General features: G+C 38.2%; 1 protein-coding gene across 5 annotated transcripts in view; it reads right to left on the bottom strand.

Moving 5' to 3' along the window:
* The window catches only part of PRDM5 (PR/SET domain 5), a 206,345-nt gene that overhangs the window by 9,745 nt on the left and 177,931 nt on the right, over window positions 1–18,669 (bottom strand). For 3 of the 5 annotated variants that reach the window (XM_027063671.2, XM_027063655.2, XM_027063638.2), the window contains one exon: window positions 2,555–2,659. The exons of 1 other annotated variant lie outside the window; for it this stretch is intronic. In XM_027063671.2, the coding sequence (XP_026919472.1) occupies window positions 2,598–2,659 (62 nt within the window). In that variant the 3' untranslated portion in view covers window positions 2,555–2,597. Of the gene's footprint in view, window positions 1–2,554; window positions 2,660–18,669 lie in introns of those variants that run through there. One more of the 5 variants, XR_003421502.2, reaches the window with a different exon arrangement.

The following is an 18,669-nucleotide window of genomic DNA, read 5'->3' as shown; positions in this document are numbered from 1 at the left end:
TGATGGCTCAGAGCCTGGAGCCTGTTTCAGATTCTGTGTCTCCCTCTCTCTCGGACCCTCCCCCGTTCATGCTCTGTCTCTCTCTGTCTCAAAAATAAATAAACATTAAAAAAAAATTTAAAAAAAGAGAGACAGAGAGAGAGAAACAGAGAGACAGAGACAGAGAGAAAATGCATATGAGTGAGTGGGGGAGGGGCAAAGAGAGAGGGGAAGAGAGACTCTTAAGCAGGCTCCACTCCCAGCACATAGTCCAATGTAGGGCTTGATCTCAGAATGGTGAGTTCATGACCTGAGCCGAAATCAAGAGTAAGATGCTCAACTGACTGAGACACCCAAGTTCCCCCAGCCCTGCAAAGAATTCAAAACAGGTACTTAAATACTTTTATGCATATGTTCCTCACAGAGCAATACACAATAGCCAAAAGGCAGGAACAACGTAATGTTCATCAGTGATGGAGAGATAAACAAACTGTGGTATACACAATGGAATATCATTCGGCCATAAAAAGGAATGATGTACAGACACATGCTACAATGTAGATGAACCTTGAAAACATTACACTAAGTAAAAGAAGCCAGTCACAAAGGTCACACATGGTATGATTCATTTACATGAAATATCCAGAATAGGTAAATCTGTAGAAATGAAAGGAGATTGGTAGCTGTCAGGGTCTGGAGAGTGAGGGGATTAACTGCTGAATGGGTATGGAGTTTTATTTTGGGACATTAATGTTTTAGAAAGAGATAGAGGTGATGGTTGCACAACATTGTTAATGCACCCAATGACAATGAATTGTTCACTTTAAAATGGTTGATTTTACATTCTGTGAATTTCGTCTCAATTAAAAAAAAAGACATTACCCTGGCAGGGTAAAGAACACACACATTGGAGATTGAATGTAATAAAACACAGGGAGGAGCCAGGCTATGCACTGCTAGTGGGAAAAGAAACTGAGAGGAAGTAATAGATTTGAGAGTTATTCAGGAAAGAGGAAGATTGGGAATGAGAGAGAAAGGATGACTTCTATTCAGAATGAGTGGGTTAAGAGGATAAGATTTTGGAACACAGACAGCCAGTCCTTTACAAAGCAGGATGCATTTCAAGGAGGTCTGGGAGGCAGTAAACTTGGATCGATAGTCAATGGACTAGTTTGGGCCACAGATCATGATCAGAGAGTTTTGAAAATATGATAGAAGTAGATGGAATAGAAGGAAAAAAATCATGTTTGTAAAATTATAGGTTTTTAAAAAAATAACATCGTGGTCCAGTTTAACTTAGAAAGTACTCAACAAAAATATCTAGCATAAATGAAAGTTGAATTGAATGTGATGGTAGGCAGATGTCTGTACACAGTCAATATTTAATTTCTATCTCCCATCAGCTATTTGTGCAGTTGTACAATTAAGTAATCTAAAGAGGTTGTGCCTATATGGAAATGTTTCCAATAAAAGCACTGACTAATTAAGCCAACTGAAATTATTAAGCAGGAGCTGTACCTCCAGTTCAGGATCGAGTTCTACATGTGCACATTTCTTTCTCTACGATACTTCTTGCCTTAAAGAAGTTCACTGTTCATAAAGGTACTTTTATGAGTAAGCCCACTGGGAGTACATTGTTGCCTTAACCTTACCACCAAAGTTTCATGGAAGGACAAGGAAAACATCTTGTGTTTGTGAGCTTCCTTTCATGTGGACTGCTTACCCTACACTTATCCGTTGGGATATGCCAATGGGACTAAGTACTCGAGTTTCCCTCCACATTTAAAGAGCATTCTGTACTGTGCAATTTTACACACTACAACTTTAATGTTTCTTCTTACATTGAGCTACATTAATACTCTTTTTGCTATTTTTGTATAAGAAATAAGCATCCAAGTGTTTTCCCTAAAGCCTGTGTCAATCTTCTATCAACTGTCAATCTTACACAGAATGGTGACACTGTTCACTGAAAAACCATTTTTTTCCTAGATTAATTAACATTCAGATTAATTTTATTGAGTGTGGTAGTATTTTTCCTTTCATAAATACTGTAAACAACTAAGTTGATAATTTTCAATTCAAATGTCATACACAGAAAATCTAAACAATTAGCAACATTATTTAAATAAAGGAGTTCATTCATGTTTTAGAAACTCATTGTTTGGCTGTAGCAAAATAAGTAATATCTATGGCCTCGTAAATCTCTGGTTTAACTGCCACTAACCTGTCAAAGATTTGGGCAGACATATGAAAGCTGCCTGGAATCATCATGAGTTTATACCTTGAAAGAACAACTCAATTGCATTAAAACTTTGGGTGCAGATGTGCCTTAAAGAAAATCGGTTAATCTGCTGCTAGTAAACTAGGATGAACAAAATTATGACAAAGTGGTTATATGGATTACATCAAAAGATGCAGGCAGCACAAGGCATTAACAGAAAGACCAGCACTGCAAAACAACACACACCCATCCATACACACCCAGGTGCGCAGATGCTTTACTCGCACACATGCACACAACACACGCATCTGTCACCGGAGGACACTGACGGAAGAAAAGAGGAACCAAACTCACATCACACTGAAAAGGCTTTTCTCCGGTGTGCGTCCTCTTGTGCTCATCCAGGCCTCGCTTCTGGCTGAAGGCTTTGCTGCAGTCTGAGCACTTGTAAGGTTTCTCCTGCAGTCAGCGACAAGAGATCGCCATGAATTTAAGGGAACATAAAGCCCTCCTTATAAAGGTGTATGTGGTGTGTGTGTGTGGGGGGGGGGGGTATTTTATCTAGTTTCGTCGGGTGCTGCAGCAAATCCATGGGGTTCCAGAAGTTATTTTCAGGGGAAACAGGACTACTCCACATCTGCTGGACAAACTGAACTACTAGCTCATGGCAGTTCACAGCCCCAACATTAGACTGCACCACTTTTCTTTGGGAAGCAAGGTCCTGAATGATTGCCATGATCTAACTACTCAAAGAAGTGAACTCTTAAGTTTTCTTTTGGTCTTTGGGGTCACAAAAATTTACTGAAATATTCGAGACCCTTGATCTAGATGGTGCAACTTGTTTACTATCTTGGAGGAATTCCTGGGAATGAAAACTTCAGAACAAAATTTTCATCAGATATGGGGTAAGTTTAAAAAGCTACAGCTCAACTGTGGTTTAAGTATTTTCATTTTTATTGCCCAATCTTTCTTCTTACGTAGGATGTTCTTTTGTAACATCTAAATTATGTTTTTAAATGAGGTATTTTTTAATTGTTTGCCATAGGCTCTTAAGGAAAAAAAATGTCTTCACAGGAGAAGAAAAAGTGTTCACATTCCTCAGCCAACTTTGATACCAAGAATTTGTATCACCAGACTTTTTGCTTAGAAAATAGATTAACATTGTTCCATTAAAACAGCCAGTCATTATCAAGCAGTGCATAAATAAAAAGGTTTGAGGGAAAAAAGTAAGATTTCTTTAAAGTAAACTTGCAATGAGATTTTTTTCAAATACATCTTCAAAAATGTTATAAAGTTTTTAAAATTGAGGTAGTGTGTGTGTGTGTGTGTGTGTGTGTGTGTGTGTGTTCGTATTTAATTTCATGTTATGTAGACAAGCTCCATACACATTTTCTCCTTAGTATTTAAAAGAATATTATAAAAATTGTCAGGCCTAAAAAAATGGTATGTAAAGAATGAAACAGATATGTGTGTGTCCACTGGCTAGGTCTTACAAAATCAAACATTACTAGTGCAGGTGTCCCTCTCAACTCCCTCCCCCAACCCCTCCATTCCCTAACTGCAGCACCTGCCCACTTCCTCAGAGGTGACCACAGTGCTGGATGGTGAACTTATCAGTCCTTTGCTTTTCTCTCTGTTTTTACTGAACGTGTATGGAAGGATCTCTAAACAAGACTTAGCATTATTTTGCTTTTTAAATTTATTTAAATGGCATCACACTGTATATAAACTTTGTGAGTTCTTTTGAAAGTTACTTAGTTTTGCTCAACATAATCTTTATGGGCTTCTAGTCCTCAATTTTATTTTTTGAACATATGTAGTTCCTACTCATTCATTTTTAGTATCATATAGTATTACATTCAATGGCTACACCACAATTTGCTTATATACATTATCTAGTGATGGGCATTTCATTTTTTACCAATTTTTCACTCTTACTTTACTCTGAATTTTTTTGTATGTGTGTACTTGAATGCAGAGAAGTGTAATTCCCTGTGGTGTGTGTATCTAGAAGTGGGTTGCACCTTCAACTGTTTTAGGAATGTCCAAAGTCTACAAAGTGGATAAACCATTTTACACTCCAAAATGCAGTATAAATGTCTCAAATCAATATGTTGTACCCTTTAAACTTATATAATGTGATAGGTCAATTATACCTTAGTTTAAAAGAAGGAGGCAAAAAATAATACAGTATTAGTGTTTGCTTGGTATATCCATTTTTTTACTTTCAAACAGTCTATATCCTTAGATATGAGGAATGTCTCCATAAATAGCATCCAACTGGATTTTTTTTCAAACCATACTTGTATCACTTTTGTTAAGATAACAAGTTTTGCTTCTTAATCTTCATTAATATGTATTATCATTTATTATTATAATTACCATTATAATATATAATTAATGTATCTATATATTAATATGTGTTATTACTCATGTATTTGAATATATTTCTTTGTTTTAAATATATCTGAATATATTTCTAACATTTTATTTTGTGCATTGATTTTATCTTGCTTGTTTTCAAAGTTCTTTTCCCCCTATAATATCTTGTATGTTTTGGATTGATAATTTTCCCCCTGTATTATCATAGAAGTTATGAACACTATTTCTATCTTCTTAGTGGTTATCCTTAACAGTTCTACCATGTACATTGAACACAGCTTAAAGATTACCTATGTTTTCCCTTCTACTGAATAACAAGTCCTGTAGAATGCTCCTGTCTTAGAGGTTATGTGTAATAGTGTTTTATTTGTATCTTTATTTTTAATGCCCAATATGGAATCATTATTACTTTACACAATCAGTATGGTTTAGTTTCACACATGCTTAAAAATTTCTTTACTTTTCATGCTTTCTTGCCTATCTGACCTTCGCAGGATCTGATGATGGTAAATTCCATTTTTATTTGATTGAAAATGACTTTATTTCTTATTTGTTATTGAAAGTCAACAAATCCAACTATATGTATAACAGACCCTATTTCTCATGTCTCTTAACCTCCCTTTACCATTTCTATTGTTTTGTATTGTACTGTATGCAAGTTCTTTAGAATCAGTTGATCAATTATCTTCAGGTATGAATAAATTGTTAATAGAATCATTTGATTTTTAATTTGTATTATATTTTAATTTTTTTAAAGTTTTTCTTTGGTTCTTTTCAATTATGCTTCATTGTGGATAAAATCTTTTTTACTCATGTTCTTATGTGTATTTAAACAAATATTCTAGGCATTTATATAATTTACTTCATCTGATAAATCATTATCTTAAGCTTTTTGGATATCTAATTCTGCTATTTGTGGTTTCTCCTGTCTCCTGTTCATGGCTCTTGTTTCCTTGGGTGTTTCTGGAATTTGGAATCATGGGCTCATGTTTGGTGGTCTTTATCTGTTAAAATGCTGTGACCCCGAAGTTGAGGGTAAGTCCCTTCAGACAGCATTGTGTTTGCTTCTGCCAGGCATTCTGGGATGCTATCAATCAAAGACCATTTTAAGTTTATTTCTTGCCTTAGGGTTTTCTGGTCAGGGAAGTATTTTAAGTCTGAACTCTACACACACTTGAGGCAAAGACTGTGGTTATAAACTCTAAGGAGAACTCTTTTCTCTAGCCAGCAATTACTGAGACAGTTAAATGTCCCAAACACCTCTGTTTGCCAAAGGTAGATGATTTCCAGTCCCTGACTTCATTTTGAGTGTGGTTTTTCTAGGGTCTCAGCACTGTGGTGGGATGTGGTTCCATCTTGCCCCTATAATCTAAGCCCAGAACTTGCCTCCCTTTCCATCACCATTCAAAACCAAAGCTTGAATTTACAGATATTGACAAACACCTTGTAAGGTGCTACATTCTCAATGTGATCATTCTGGCACTCAGCTTCAGTTTTGTTTGTTGGATTCTGGGGATTACTGTTACCTTTTTCTTTTTTAAGTTCAGGTATTTGCTATTTGCTTTACTATATCCAGCATGGATAGAGTTTTGTATAAGGTCTCTGTGTTTTATTTTTTATTTTTTAAGTTTTATTTATTTATTTTGAGAGAGAGAGAGAGAGCATGTGTCTGCGTGAGCAGAAGAGGGGCAGAAAGAGGGAGAGAGAGGGAATCCCAAGCAGGCTCTTCACTGTCAGCGCAGAGCTCAATGCGGGGCTCAAACCCACAAACTGTGAGATCATGACCTGGGCCAAAACCAAGAGCCAGACACTTACCCGACTGAACCACAAAGCTTCAGCTTCAAACCACAAACTTGAAACCCCAACTTTCTTAAAGTTTTATTTATTTATTTTGGGGGGGAACTCTGTATTTTAAATGACCGTTCAAAGTTAACAGAAAAAAATGCATTTTCTTGGCAGTCCAAAAAATATATTTTTTTCATTTAGTCTAGATCAACACAATCTCTTTTCACATATTGCATAACGTTTGGTGCCTATTATTTCTTCAAATATTGACCAGTATAAACACACACACACACACACACACACACACAACTTGAAAATGTAGTTGTTAAGTATTTAAATTAGAAATTTCTTAGGGTTGCTGGGATTTATTATATCTAAATGTTTTACTTACCTAATATTTTAAAAACATATAAGGAGATACCCATATGATGTATATGAGAAGAAAAACAGGAAAGCTTTTTGCTCTACAATTTATCTAGAAAACAAGATCTTATGAAGAAGTGAGAGGCACATCACTGCAGCGGCTGCAAGGACAGGTGAGTGTCTGGCAGAGAACAACCCAAGACCAATTATCTGGATGACGTCCTAAGAGGGTAATAGGAGGTTTCCGGGAAGAAAAGCCGTGAAAAACAACGTCTCAGCATCATTGATTAAGAACATCCTTCTCACTCATTCCCAAATCTCCTCTCAGGAAGTACTTAACTATCTAGGTGAGTACCCTGCAGTGCCCCACGGATACTGAGAAAGGTTCTGAGCCAGTGTATGGAGATTCTAGTGAAGCGCTCTTGCGGTTATCATGCGAGTTTTCAAAAAACCCAAATGTGTGTTATGCATTGCCTTGCAGTGAATAAATAATGTTTTACACACACACGTATATCCACCCACTCATATACTGGCATTTTTCAATGGTTTATTAACACTATTGGTGATTATTTCAATACGCTTTATTTACAAATGTCACAGAAATTGTATTACCTTCACCTATGTGTTTTCTCCCATAAAAGACGCTGAAAGTACAATAACTATCACGTGTTTCTGTGCGTGTGTTGGCAGGAAAGCTGGGGCTGAAACTTATAATGTTAGAGAGGTTCCTCCAATTCAAACAATTTGAGAATTACAGTTGGAGGAGGGACCCATTTAATGAAGCAGTTCTGCATCTGCCTGGACTCCCTCTTTTCTACCAAGAACCATTTGAAGCTAAGGATTCCCCGGGGTTTTGTCCTAAGATTATTAGCTCACAAAGGCTCTACAATTACATTTCAATGTCCGTCTAGAAAGAAAGGTTCTCCGAGTCCATAGGCCACAGCAAAGTATAATAATAAGCCCTGTTTGCCCTTCATATGTCTGTCCATTTCTTCTATCCCTGTATCTTAAACAATATCCAATTTTCCTGAAGATGTTGCAGGGAGGGATATAATTCCTGACACATTTGGTCAAAACGTCTTACAGGGCTCCTTGGAAAGACTTTAATGCCCACCCTTGAAAAGATCCCACTCTACAGTGAATGGTTCCAAAGTGTTAGGAAATTCCTGCTCCAGTAAACAGCTTTTATACCAGAGGCAGAGCCAGAAGGTCAGAGATCACTCACCTCAGATTTAAGAAAACCAAATGAACTGAAACAGAAAGAAAAAAGTGCATTTTCTTTTTCAGAAAAAAAAAATTCCTTTTCCCCCTTTCTTACTAATTTCTTCCCAACTAATCCTAATCAGTCACGTGAAAGAAATACCACCCCTCACATGGTAACCATAGTTGGGCACAGAGAGTAAGCTGAGTGGTACAAAGATACCTATACCTGTTCCCCCTCTCTTTCTCTCTGAAAACCGTGAAGAAAATCATATAGCCTCTAGAGTTTCCTAAGTATGCCTAGTCCTAAGTTCCCAGTCCAGAAGAATCCATGCTTGGAAGTAAGAGAACTTCAATTTCTAATTGCGGCTGCCTGCCCTTACCATAGCTTCTTTGAGGATGACAATAGTTAGGTAATTACATAGTGACTGACACAGCAAGAGACCATGTGACACAGAAAACTTAGGGAATCTCTGAGTTATTTTCAGGTTAGGCAGCAGAGCTGGGGCTGAACTCTCTGCTACATCCCCAAGTATACACTGGAAAGCAACCTGCAGGCTGGTGTGGCTGAACAGTTCAGGCTAGTTTGGATGCCACTGGACTTCCAAAGGTCACAACACTCCTCCCCCACAAAGAACTCATATACTATCACCACTTAACATTAATCATATCATAGCTTCATTACTTCTCTTCCTCTATCTTTTTCTCCATTTCAAAATCTTTAATATGGGCACAAAATCGGATTCAGTAAAGTATTACAGAAATTGTAGCACTGTTTCAGAGTGGAATATGTAGTATAAATTACACATTTGAAGTCATTAGCTGGGTTTAACTGAAGACAGAATAATTAGGCCCTTGATTAGTTCTGTTTCTCAATGATTACACAGTTTAACTGACAAATAGCTTGTCCTTTGTCATCGTAACTGGGGAATCATTACTAAATGGAGGCAATCTATTTGTCAGTTAAACTGTGTAATCTGTCAAAAGTAGAATTAATCAGTAGTCTAATCAGTCCACCTTAATTAAACAGCATTTGGCAGAATTCATTCAGAAGGTAGGATTTATAGAGTTCTACACCCTGCACCTTGTTATGTAGCTAATAAAAAGTCCTATTTTTGTGCTGTTAATGCCTATCTATCTATCTATCTATCTATCTATCTAAAACTTCAGAAATTGTATTTTTTTCCAACAAGAACTGAGTTAAAAAATGTAAAAATCATTTTAGAAACAAAGTCACATTTAAAAAAAATCTTGGAGGTATCTCCAAATTTCTCTAAATAGAAATTTGTTGGAGGTTTCCTCTTAGTTTAGCCAAGGATTGCTTGCCAGGAGGTAAAGAGTCATGCCCTCCACTACACAGACTAGCAGAGACAAGGATGGATGGTGGGCAGATTACCTGCATGCCACAGGTACACATTCTGAATATTACCCATGGTTGTTTTTATGTCAGGCCCAATCAAAGAGAAATAGAAAATATAGAAAATGAGCTTTTTCCTTTGTAGGCAGAGGCCAAGGTATATGGTATAAGGAAGTCATAGAATGATGGTTCATAAATGTTCTCTCATGACAGTGGTAGCCTGACTCCAATAAATTGAGAAATACAAATGAGTAAGCAATTATAAGAAAACAGGCAGACTAGTGAGGATGGTGAGGAGTATCAGAGCCTATAGTATTGTGAACATATATAAACACAGTTGCCTTATGACAGGGTTCAACCTATAAGCAAAAAACATCGGCTCCTTGGTTGTTATACAGTGTGTGAAGACACTTGATGGACAAATCTTTCCTCTACTTGTCTTGCTCAAAGCTGTAACAAGGCCAGAGTGTCCGTGCTGTTAATGAAATAACTTCCATGTGAGCAACTTGGACACCAAATACAATCTGAGAGAAGAAACTCACTGAAGAGGAATCAGATGTGGAAATAAGTCTCATTCTCTCTCTCTCTCTCTCTCTCTCTCTCTCTCTCTCTCTCTCACACACACACACACACACACAAAGTGTGTTAGGATATAAAAGTTATCTTTTGTTCCAAATGAATTTCACTGGATTACTTTTTCTAGAGTAGATATTTCTAACTATTAATATTTATCCTATTAAAGTTCAGAAAAATGACTTTTGTCAGATGATAATTTCCTATTTCTAAGTTTAAAAGAAAATCCTAAAAACCTCATGAAACAGAGATTCGATGTGAATTTCTTAAATATGAAATTTCTAAATAAAAAGAAATTGTGTACATTTCTAGTTTCCCATTTTCTCAGTTACTGCAGCAGTGGTTGACTTTCTACTCTGGCAAAGATGAAATGGTCAACTTGTGGCTAAATATAAAAGCATCATATATTTTTTTATGTTTATTTTTGAGAGAGCAAGAGAGATGGAGGCAGAGTGTGAGTGGAGGAGGGGCAGAGAGAGAGGGAGACACAGAATCTGAAGCAGGCTCCAGGCTCTGAGCTGTCAGCACAGAGCCAGACGCGGGGCTCGAACTCATGAACTGAGAGATCATGACCTGAGCCGAAGTCGGATGGTTAACTGACTAAGCCACTCAGGTACCCCCAAATCATCTTATTTTTAAAGCATTTGGGACAAAGTCATTTAACCCTCACACTTTTCCACCTGCAAAATGTCTCACTAATCTCCAAAGCAGAATGTGGAGCTTCTTGTGTAAGGAAAGATCACATACAAACAGCCTTGAACTCTTGCCAGGCTGCACCCTGATAAGACCCATTTGCCAGACCTTCCTGAGACAAGGCACAGGGGGCCTAAACCATCCACTGTGGTCTGACACAAGGTTTCTCAACCTCAGTATCATTGATATTTAGGGCCAGATAATGCTTCGTTTTAGGAAGCTGTCCTGTGTACCCACTAGATGTCAGTAGCACATACCTCTCCCCTCCAAGTTTATTCCCAAATTGTAATGACTCAAAATATCTCCAGACATTGTCAAACATCCCCTGGGGGTCAAAATCACAGAATTACCATACAGTAAAGTACTTTCCGAACTATCCGCTGTCAAAGACTGTGTTTTTCCCAGTGTGTTGCTGACCACTACTTTTGTGAAACAGGTTTAAGTTTGAAATTACTTAGATCCACAGCAATGTCAAAAAGCTGCAAAAGTCCTAAGTACTTTGTCACAATTTCTGTACCTATGTCATCACAGACCAGAAACAAAGTGGGCTGGTACTGGTCTTCAAGCCACACTTTGAATAGCACTGGTATAGAATAAAAATATCTTTGATTACAAATGCCCATGATTTAGTTGTATCATCATTTAAGTGAACAAGTTATATAATACATCTTACATAAAGCATAACTACCAACAGAGTTATATGTAAACCTTGAATTAAATATCCTTTTAATATTACATATAAAAATTCCAAATTTTTATGGTTGGGGGTAGCAGAAAGGTTATAAATGGAAAAAAAATGCATATTTGTTGAAACTGGGTGGGGTTACATGGAGATTTCATTACCCTATTCTCTTTGCTTCTGTGGGCTTAAATTTTTCCTTATAAAAAGTTAAAGGATTTTTTAAAAAACTGTTTTCATTTTATTCTAAAACTTAAAACATCATTCTCCTTCTGCTTCAAGGATCTTGGCCTTGTTTTAGGGAAACCGTTTCTGGTATCTGCTCAGAGACGACCTAGTGCTAACACTGACTGGTCCCACCGCCAGCCACACAAACTCAGCCTGGTGGGTAGATTCCCCACACTCAGCCTCTCCCCCCACCCCAGCCCAGCATGCTCAGGTTGTTCACTCAGAGGTGTGTTCAGAGCAGGGGGTCTCTTGTGCTCTCATATATAATAGGGTCGTTTGTCTGATTGGGTCAACATCATATGTCACGTGGCATTTTGCATGCTAGATCCTCTGAGAATAAATGAGAGCTCCAGGCCGCATCCTGCAGTGGCCCTGACACTGACCAGAGGTCAGGCTTGACGTGTCCCTTCAGGGTGGCAGAAACTGTGAAGCTCATGCTGAGATTTCCAGATTTTTCCACTGTTCTAGGAGCCAGCTAATTCTCTCGGTAAGACTGGCTCTGTGACCAAAAGATGACTACCCAGTTCTATAAAACATCCGGTTGGCAACAGAGTTGCAGGTAGAATTTAGAGAAGGCTTTGGGAGTGTGGCCCCACGGGCTGCTGTTACACACAGCTGAGGGGACAGATCTACGGCCCACAGTGCGGCATGCCATATATCTAACAGCTCCTCTTAATGGCCCTGTTTCTGAACACGCATGTGCCACCAGCTGCACACAATCAAAATGCACCGAGTTTCCCTCTAACGAGCAGCCTTGCCTAGAAAACTTCTTTTACAGATGTTTATAGCTTTTGTGGCTTTTTATTCACCATCTTATTTTTATAGCTGGTGTGATCTTTCAACATATGACAAAACATACCCATGGCCTAGTAAACAATGCACCTAAAAATTATAACTCTTAGGGAAGCTTACAGAAAGCTAGGAGAATATTTAAAGCAGGTTTCTACATAACACATCCGTAATTGGTTTTGCATTGTGGCTAATGGAAAACACACTTTCTAAAAACTAGGAAAATGAATTGCACAATTCACATATAGAAAACTAAAAATAAGCGCAGTAAACAGAATATAATTCTTATATTAAACTGTTGTATACAAACTTTAAATAGAAACAAGAGGGCACTCCGTCCCTTTTTAATCCACTCTTGAAGCCCAAAGAATGATGTGTGTAAATGAAATGGCTAGAATAAAGTGTGGTCACTTGCAGAGAGGGGATAGAAGAGGTTTTCTGGTATAAAGCGAGCAAAGAATTATCCGAACCAGCTCAAAAACCTTGTTTCCCTGGGGCTACATAGGTGACTGGGACCGGGACTCATCTGGAATGGTGAGGCAAACTGACCTGACTACACTTTTCCCTTATATTCTCCCAGTCTCTAACCTATGGATTGCATTCTTGCCTGCACTGAATCACCAAGGGAATCTTTTTTTAAAAATATCAATACCTGGGCTCCATTCTAAGAGAGCCTGATTTAGCTGGTCTGGGTGTGGCCAGGCACTGGCATTTTTTAAAGCTCGCAAGGTGCTTCTAACGTGCAACCCAGAAGTGAGAACTTCTAACCTGGTCCATCATCTTCTCGAGTAATAACTGTACTACTACTAATAAATATAACAACAGCAACAATAACTTTTTTTTTTTTGAGAGAGAGAGAGTGAGTGGGGGACATGGGCAGAGGAAGAGAGAGAGACTCTCAAGCAGGCTCCATGTTCAGTGGGGAGCCCAAAGTAGGGCTGGATCCCACGACCCTGGGATAATGAGCTTTGCCAAAATCAAGAGTCACACACTCAACCAACTAAGCCACTCAGGTGCCACATAACTTCTATTTCTCCTTGTCTTCCTATGATTCTCTCCTACCAAGGCACTATTATGCGTGTTAACAGAATGTCTAGTTCATGTTGGCTGGTAAAGTGCTAGAAACTTTTAAGGATTTTTTTTTTTCCATTTCATTGTTAATTTGGAATGGCTATTCTCTCTTGCAGGTGAAGCTGTATTAGTTTTAAAACATGACCAAGGTTACACCATAGGGTAGAGAGGACACAACTCAAAATACGGCACGCTTACTTCACAGCCAGTGTCTGTAGTGACCTTGTGTTGTGGCTTCCTAACCACCCAAACCCCTTCCGCCTGGTCAAACACAGTGGAAGAGGAGACTACCTGGTCCAGCCAAGAGACAGACTGTTGATTAGGCTAAGCTGCCTGCACACGGAATCACCTGGCAGCTTCAAAAAATGCTGATGCCTGTGACCCAACCCCCAGAGAGTGTGATTTCATTGCTCTGGGGTGAGGCCTGAGATTTGGCATTTTTAAAAGACTGTAGGTGATTCTAACATGGACACACATTTGAGAACCACTGGGCTAAGCCAATCATGGCAATTCCACTTCCTTTTCAGTGATGGGCTTAGATGTCACATGTCACATGACTGTGGTTATTAAGCAGAGTAAGGTCTGTGGGGAATTCCGAGAAAGGCTTTTCCTGACTGTCAAGGCCGACATGTACAGAGGTGATGCCTGGGTTGCTGCAAGCAGCATGTAAGGAGTTGTGGTAGCATGTGAGGAGTTGACCGAGGAAAGCAAGAGATGAGAGGAACCACTCAGAGGAGCCACTGAAGACCTTGTGGAGCCATTGCATTGACCAACCAGGAGACATCCCTACCTCTGAATTCTTGTTATGTGACTTAATGAATATCTTTATCATTTAAGGTCCTTTCAGTGGGGCTTCTGATTACTAAGGAATGGAAGTATTCTACTGTCTTTACCTTCCCAATCATCGCACCATATTCCACCGACCCTATGCTAGTGACAGAGAATACTTCTAGCAGATTGAAGCATAATGCTACAACAATAAGTCAAAAACTCAAAGTCAGTGGCTGGCTATTAAAAATGACAAGGTACGTAACATCCCAGTCTAAGAGCCTCAGCTCTAAAAATGGATTGAGTGTTCTTTTGGACAGCAGCATTTTTCTTATACATATGAAGAAAGTTAGAAAGGAGCTGAAAATAGGGGCGCCTGGGTGATTCAGTCGGTTAAGCGTCTGACTTCGGCTCAGGTCATGATCTCATGGGTTCGAGTCCCACCTCAGGATCTGTGCTGACAGCTCAGAGCCTGCAGCCTGCTTCAGATTCTGTGTCTCCCTCTCTGTCTGCCCCTCCCCCACTCATGCTCTGTCTCTGTCTCTCTCAAAAATAAACATTAAAAAAATTTTTTTAAGTAAAAGAAAGGAGCTGAAAATATATTTGCTGATAAGAATTCTGAGAACAATGTGAGAGTTGTGCTTTGTAAAGAATGTTCTTTGTAATCCTTGAAAGAAAAGGAATGCTGGTTAAGTGAAAGTGTGTTATTATTTAAATTATCAAAAGGGAAACTACTTCTTTGCCTGCATAATGACAAATTGTTTAGATTTTTTTCCTCAAAAATCTTACAAAAGAAGACTAATCGTATAAAGAGGACATTTTTTCATAATAAGGAAAAAGTGATTCTCACCAACTTACAAGATTATAAATCAAACTTTGAAACAGAAATTCAAATTGTAACAAAAATATGAGGAAATATAAGGGAAAAAAATAGAAGGGAGTAGAAGGAAAATAAATATGATAAAAAATATAAAGGATATATGGAAAAGATAAATGTATGTATACATATATACATAAAGATAGATATAGATACAGATATAGATAGTGTCAAAAATATTGAGTTTCACTTAACAATCAGAAATGAGGCCAATCATGGAAACAAACTGCTGGAGCTGTGAGAACACAGAACAGTAATGTGACTGACTTATTCTTTTGTCACATACTGTCTTCAACATTTCTGTTTGTTGTATACTAAAAATTTGCTAATGAAAATCAAAGTAGGTCTTGTAAGTTTAAAGCAGCCTCAATTTTTGTGCATGTTCTAAGTTGTTTTATCTACCTAAGGAATATTTCTGCAAAAATTAGTCTCAAGACACGGTAATGCACCACCAAAAACAAACTTAGGAAGAAAAATATTAACTACTTCCTCTAAAAAGGTACTTTTCTATATGTGAATTAGTCAAGCTTACTTATCAGTTAATTTCAACGTTTCAAGTTCTATTTACAAGTGATCTGACAGCAGTCAAGATAATCCCCATGATTAGACGATGGCGTAATTAAGGGTAAATTCATCAGCAAAAGTCTCCATTGTGTATTGAGCCAGACACCTTGTGGAAGACATGAGGTTTGAGACATGGTCCTTATCCTCAAGAAGAATCCAACGAATGTGAAAAACGACAGGGTAGATGGAGTAGATGGAGTTGAGATTTACTTGTCCATCAACCTTCGGTTTGTGTGGCTACACAATATGAAATACAATATGCAGCAAATACCAATATCCCTGTCAATTTAGGGGTCATAATACAGTGGCACACATTACAAAGAATAATATGAAATGAGAACACAATGCATTTAAGAAGCAGATTCAATCAATCCACAGAGAACTGATTTAATTCAACTTGCCTACTTCCAAAAATAACAAGCATGCTTTCTGACATATGTGATGGTGGCAAGTGTAATCCATCTTTGAATAAAACTATAAGGTTTATTCAGAGGTCTGTAGGAGAAAGGAATTATGTAAATGCAAAGCCTTAGAAAAGGGATATCTAATTCTGAAGAAATAACATACTTATCCCATTACATAACTTTGAAAATAATAAGCAGAAAGGTGCTATCACACATGCAACTAATTCGCCCATGGCCAACAGAGCATTCATTTTAGCCAAGTTCATGTCAACAAGTGAAACACAACCATCAAGGCACAGGCAGAAGTCAGAGGAAATCATATCATCAATATAAATTACATCTCTGACTCAACAGACTCCACAGATGGCAACAAGCTAGTAGCATAGACCTGCCCCCTTCAAACCTCAAAAATGCTGAAAAAACCAGCCTGTCTATTTGCACAGGTGAGGATTCCACAGTTGTCCTGGCAGAGACCTTGCTAGATTTGAATGCGCTCAAGTCATACAATGTTTTCACAAAAAGTTAGCTTAAAAATTGAAGGAAAGAAGGAAAAGAAAGAAAGAGAGAGAAAAGGAAGGAAGGAAGGAAGGAAGGAAGGAAGGAAGGAAGGAAGGAAGGAAGGAAGGAAGGAAGGAAAAGAAAGAAAGAAAGAAAGAAAGAAAGAAAGAAAGAAAGAAAGAAAGAAAGAAAGAAAGAAAAGGAAGGAAGGAAGAGAGAGAGAGAGAGAAAGAAAGAAAGAGAGAGAGAGAGAGAAAGAAAGAAAGAAAGAAAGAAAGAAAGAAAAAGAAAGAAAGAAAGAAAGAAAGAAAGAAAGAAAGAAAGAAAGAAAGAAAGAAAGAAAAGAAAGAAAGGGAAAAGAACACAACAGCATTATTGGAATAAGTGAGAAAAGTTTTGTTTTCCAAATTTGAATATCCATAAACATTTTTACCCCAAAAGCAACAGCAGAACATTATTTTTATTCATAAAGTTAGCATCTTCACTCTTTACCCTTTTCATCTGAACTGTTTTGTTCTGCAAGTAAATTTGAGCTCAATCTTCTTTTGCAAATGGGTAAGTTTTTGTGAAAACTTTTTGTAATCTCTGGTGGCACTACACAGCAGGCTGATAAATACTTCCTACCATGTGCAAAATACCATTCCTCCCCCCAAAATAAAATGACCTAATGTCATCAGCAGCAATCAGTAACAAATCAGATTTTGCCTTTTCTTTTTCTTTTTACATAATGGTGACTTCATTCACTAGCTTCTGATTGTTTGGGGTTCAGTATGTTCCTTGAGAAGAGACTTCTCATTAATTTATTTTAAGAACTATGACTAGTATGACCAACTGTCCCCATTTACCTGGGACTAGCCCAGTTTCAGGCCTTAAAGTCCCACATCCCAGGAATCTCCTCACTGTGGGCAAAGAGCAAGGTGATGCCAAGTTGGCGTCTATGTTAAACAGGCCACCTGAATTGGGGAATACCAGCCTATTGTAATGTCCCATTTACACACCATCTAGGGAACTACAGGCATCATCCGTATAAAGTCACTCAGCTGTCACCTGATAGCACAATATGCTAAACACAAGGCCTGCCTATACTACTCCTTGCCCTCTCTCCCGCTCTCTTACCTTAGGTACAAACAGAGTCTTCTGCCTCCCTAGAAGGATGGACTCAGCTCCTCAGGACAAGCAGTGACTGTCACTGCTGAAAAGAGCAGCTTCCTGTCCCTGCTGGCATTAAGTTAAGATGCTGGAGGATGAAGGACGAAGGGTGAAGAATGGCTGAGGGGTAAGAAGAGTAATACTTCAGGGTGAAGTGCCAAGGTTTTGCTTGGGCCAAGCAAAATGCTTTTTGACTCAAAAAGGTGATTATTGTTTTGTTGTTTTGCTTAAAGGAAGAACATTTGCAGAGAGCTACTTATGAGCTATCAGAGCGACTCAGAAATCATTCAACTCATTCTCTCCAAATACATTAAGTAAAAGAAAAGACTTTGAATTGAGGGAATTTCCTTGTGGTTCCTATTTTCCAAGACACAGCAAGTCTAATAGAATTGCAGATCTCAATTCTGAACCATTTCTTTGCATACTGGGATGATCTTATTTAATGTTTTCCTTCTTCACATTTGTTCCTCGATTTACATGTACCATCCCTTCAGAGTATCCTAACACGTTGGAAAAGAATTGCTAGTGCAATCTCTTAGAGATTTGTTGTCTCTTTTTACACCTTCAGGGGCAATAGTTTTTCTCCTAGTAGCCAGATATTCTCCAAATCAAATCAATGTAAGTAATACATTTGGTGGAAGATTCAGCTAACAGAATTCTTACTCTGCACACCAAGGAACGAAGCCGCAATGAGGCCCAAATGCTCAGAGAGAGTTCAGTGAGTGTACTTCTTTCCTATCAAATAAAGTACAGAACTAATCTCCAAGGACCGCTGTCCAGACAGGGGGGGAAAGAGCACACATTGGTCATCTCAAGACACAAAACCGAGGGTGTGGATGGGCGACAAGGCAGGTCTCTGGGGCTGTAAACTCAGTATTGCATGAAAAGGAACAGACATTTGGCATGCGGCAGCCGTAGCACCCGCAACAGCTCTTAACAGGACAGATGTTGGAGAACTCACTCATGTCCTGCCAATGGGGAAATATAAACAGAATTTAATATTTTAAAAATTCAAAATTTAGCCATTGAGTCATATATTACTTGGTGCTAAACTGTCCCGCATGTTAAAGACTATATTGTAGATGGAAT

The sequence above is a fragment of the Acinonyx jubatus genome, chromosome B1, assembly GCF_027475565.1.
Source record: "Acinonyx jubatus isolate Ajub_Pintada_27869175 chromosome B1, VMU_Ajub_asm_v1.0, whole genome shotgun sequence".
Taxonomy (NCBI): Eukaryota; Metazoa; Chordata; class Mammalia; order Carnivora; family Felidae; genus Acinonyx; species Acinonyx jubatus.
Note: the sequence above shows the minus strand (reverse complement) of the source record. Positions and strands in the feature narration are given on the sequence as shown.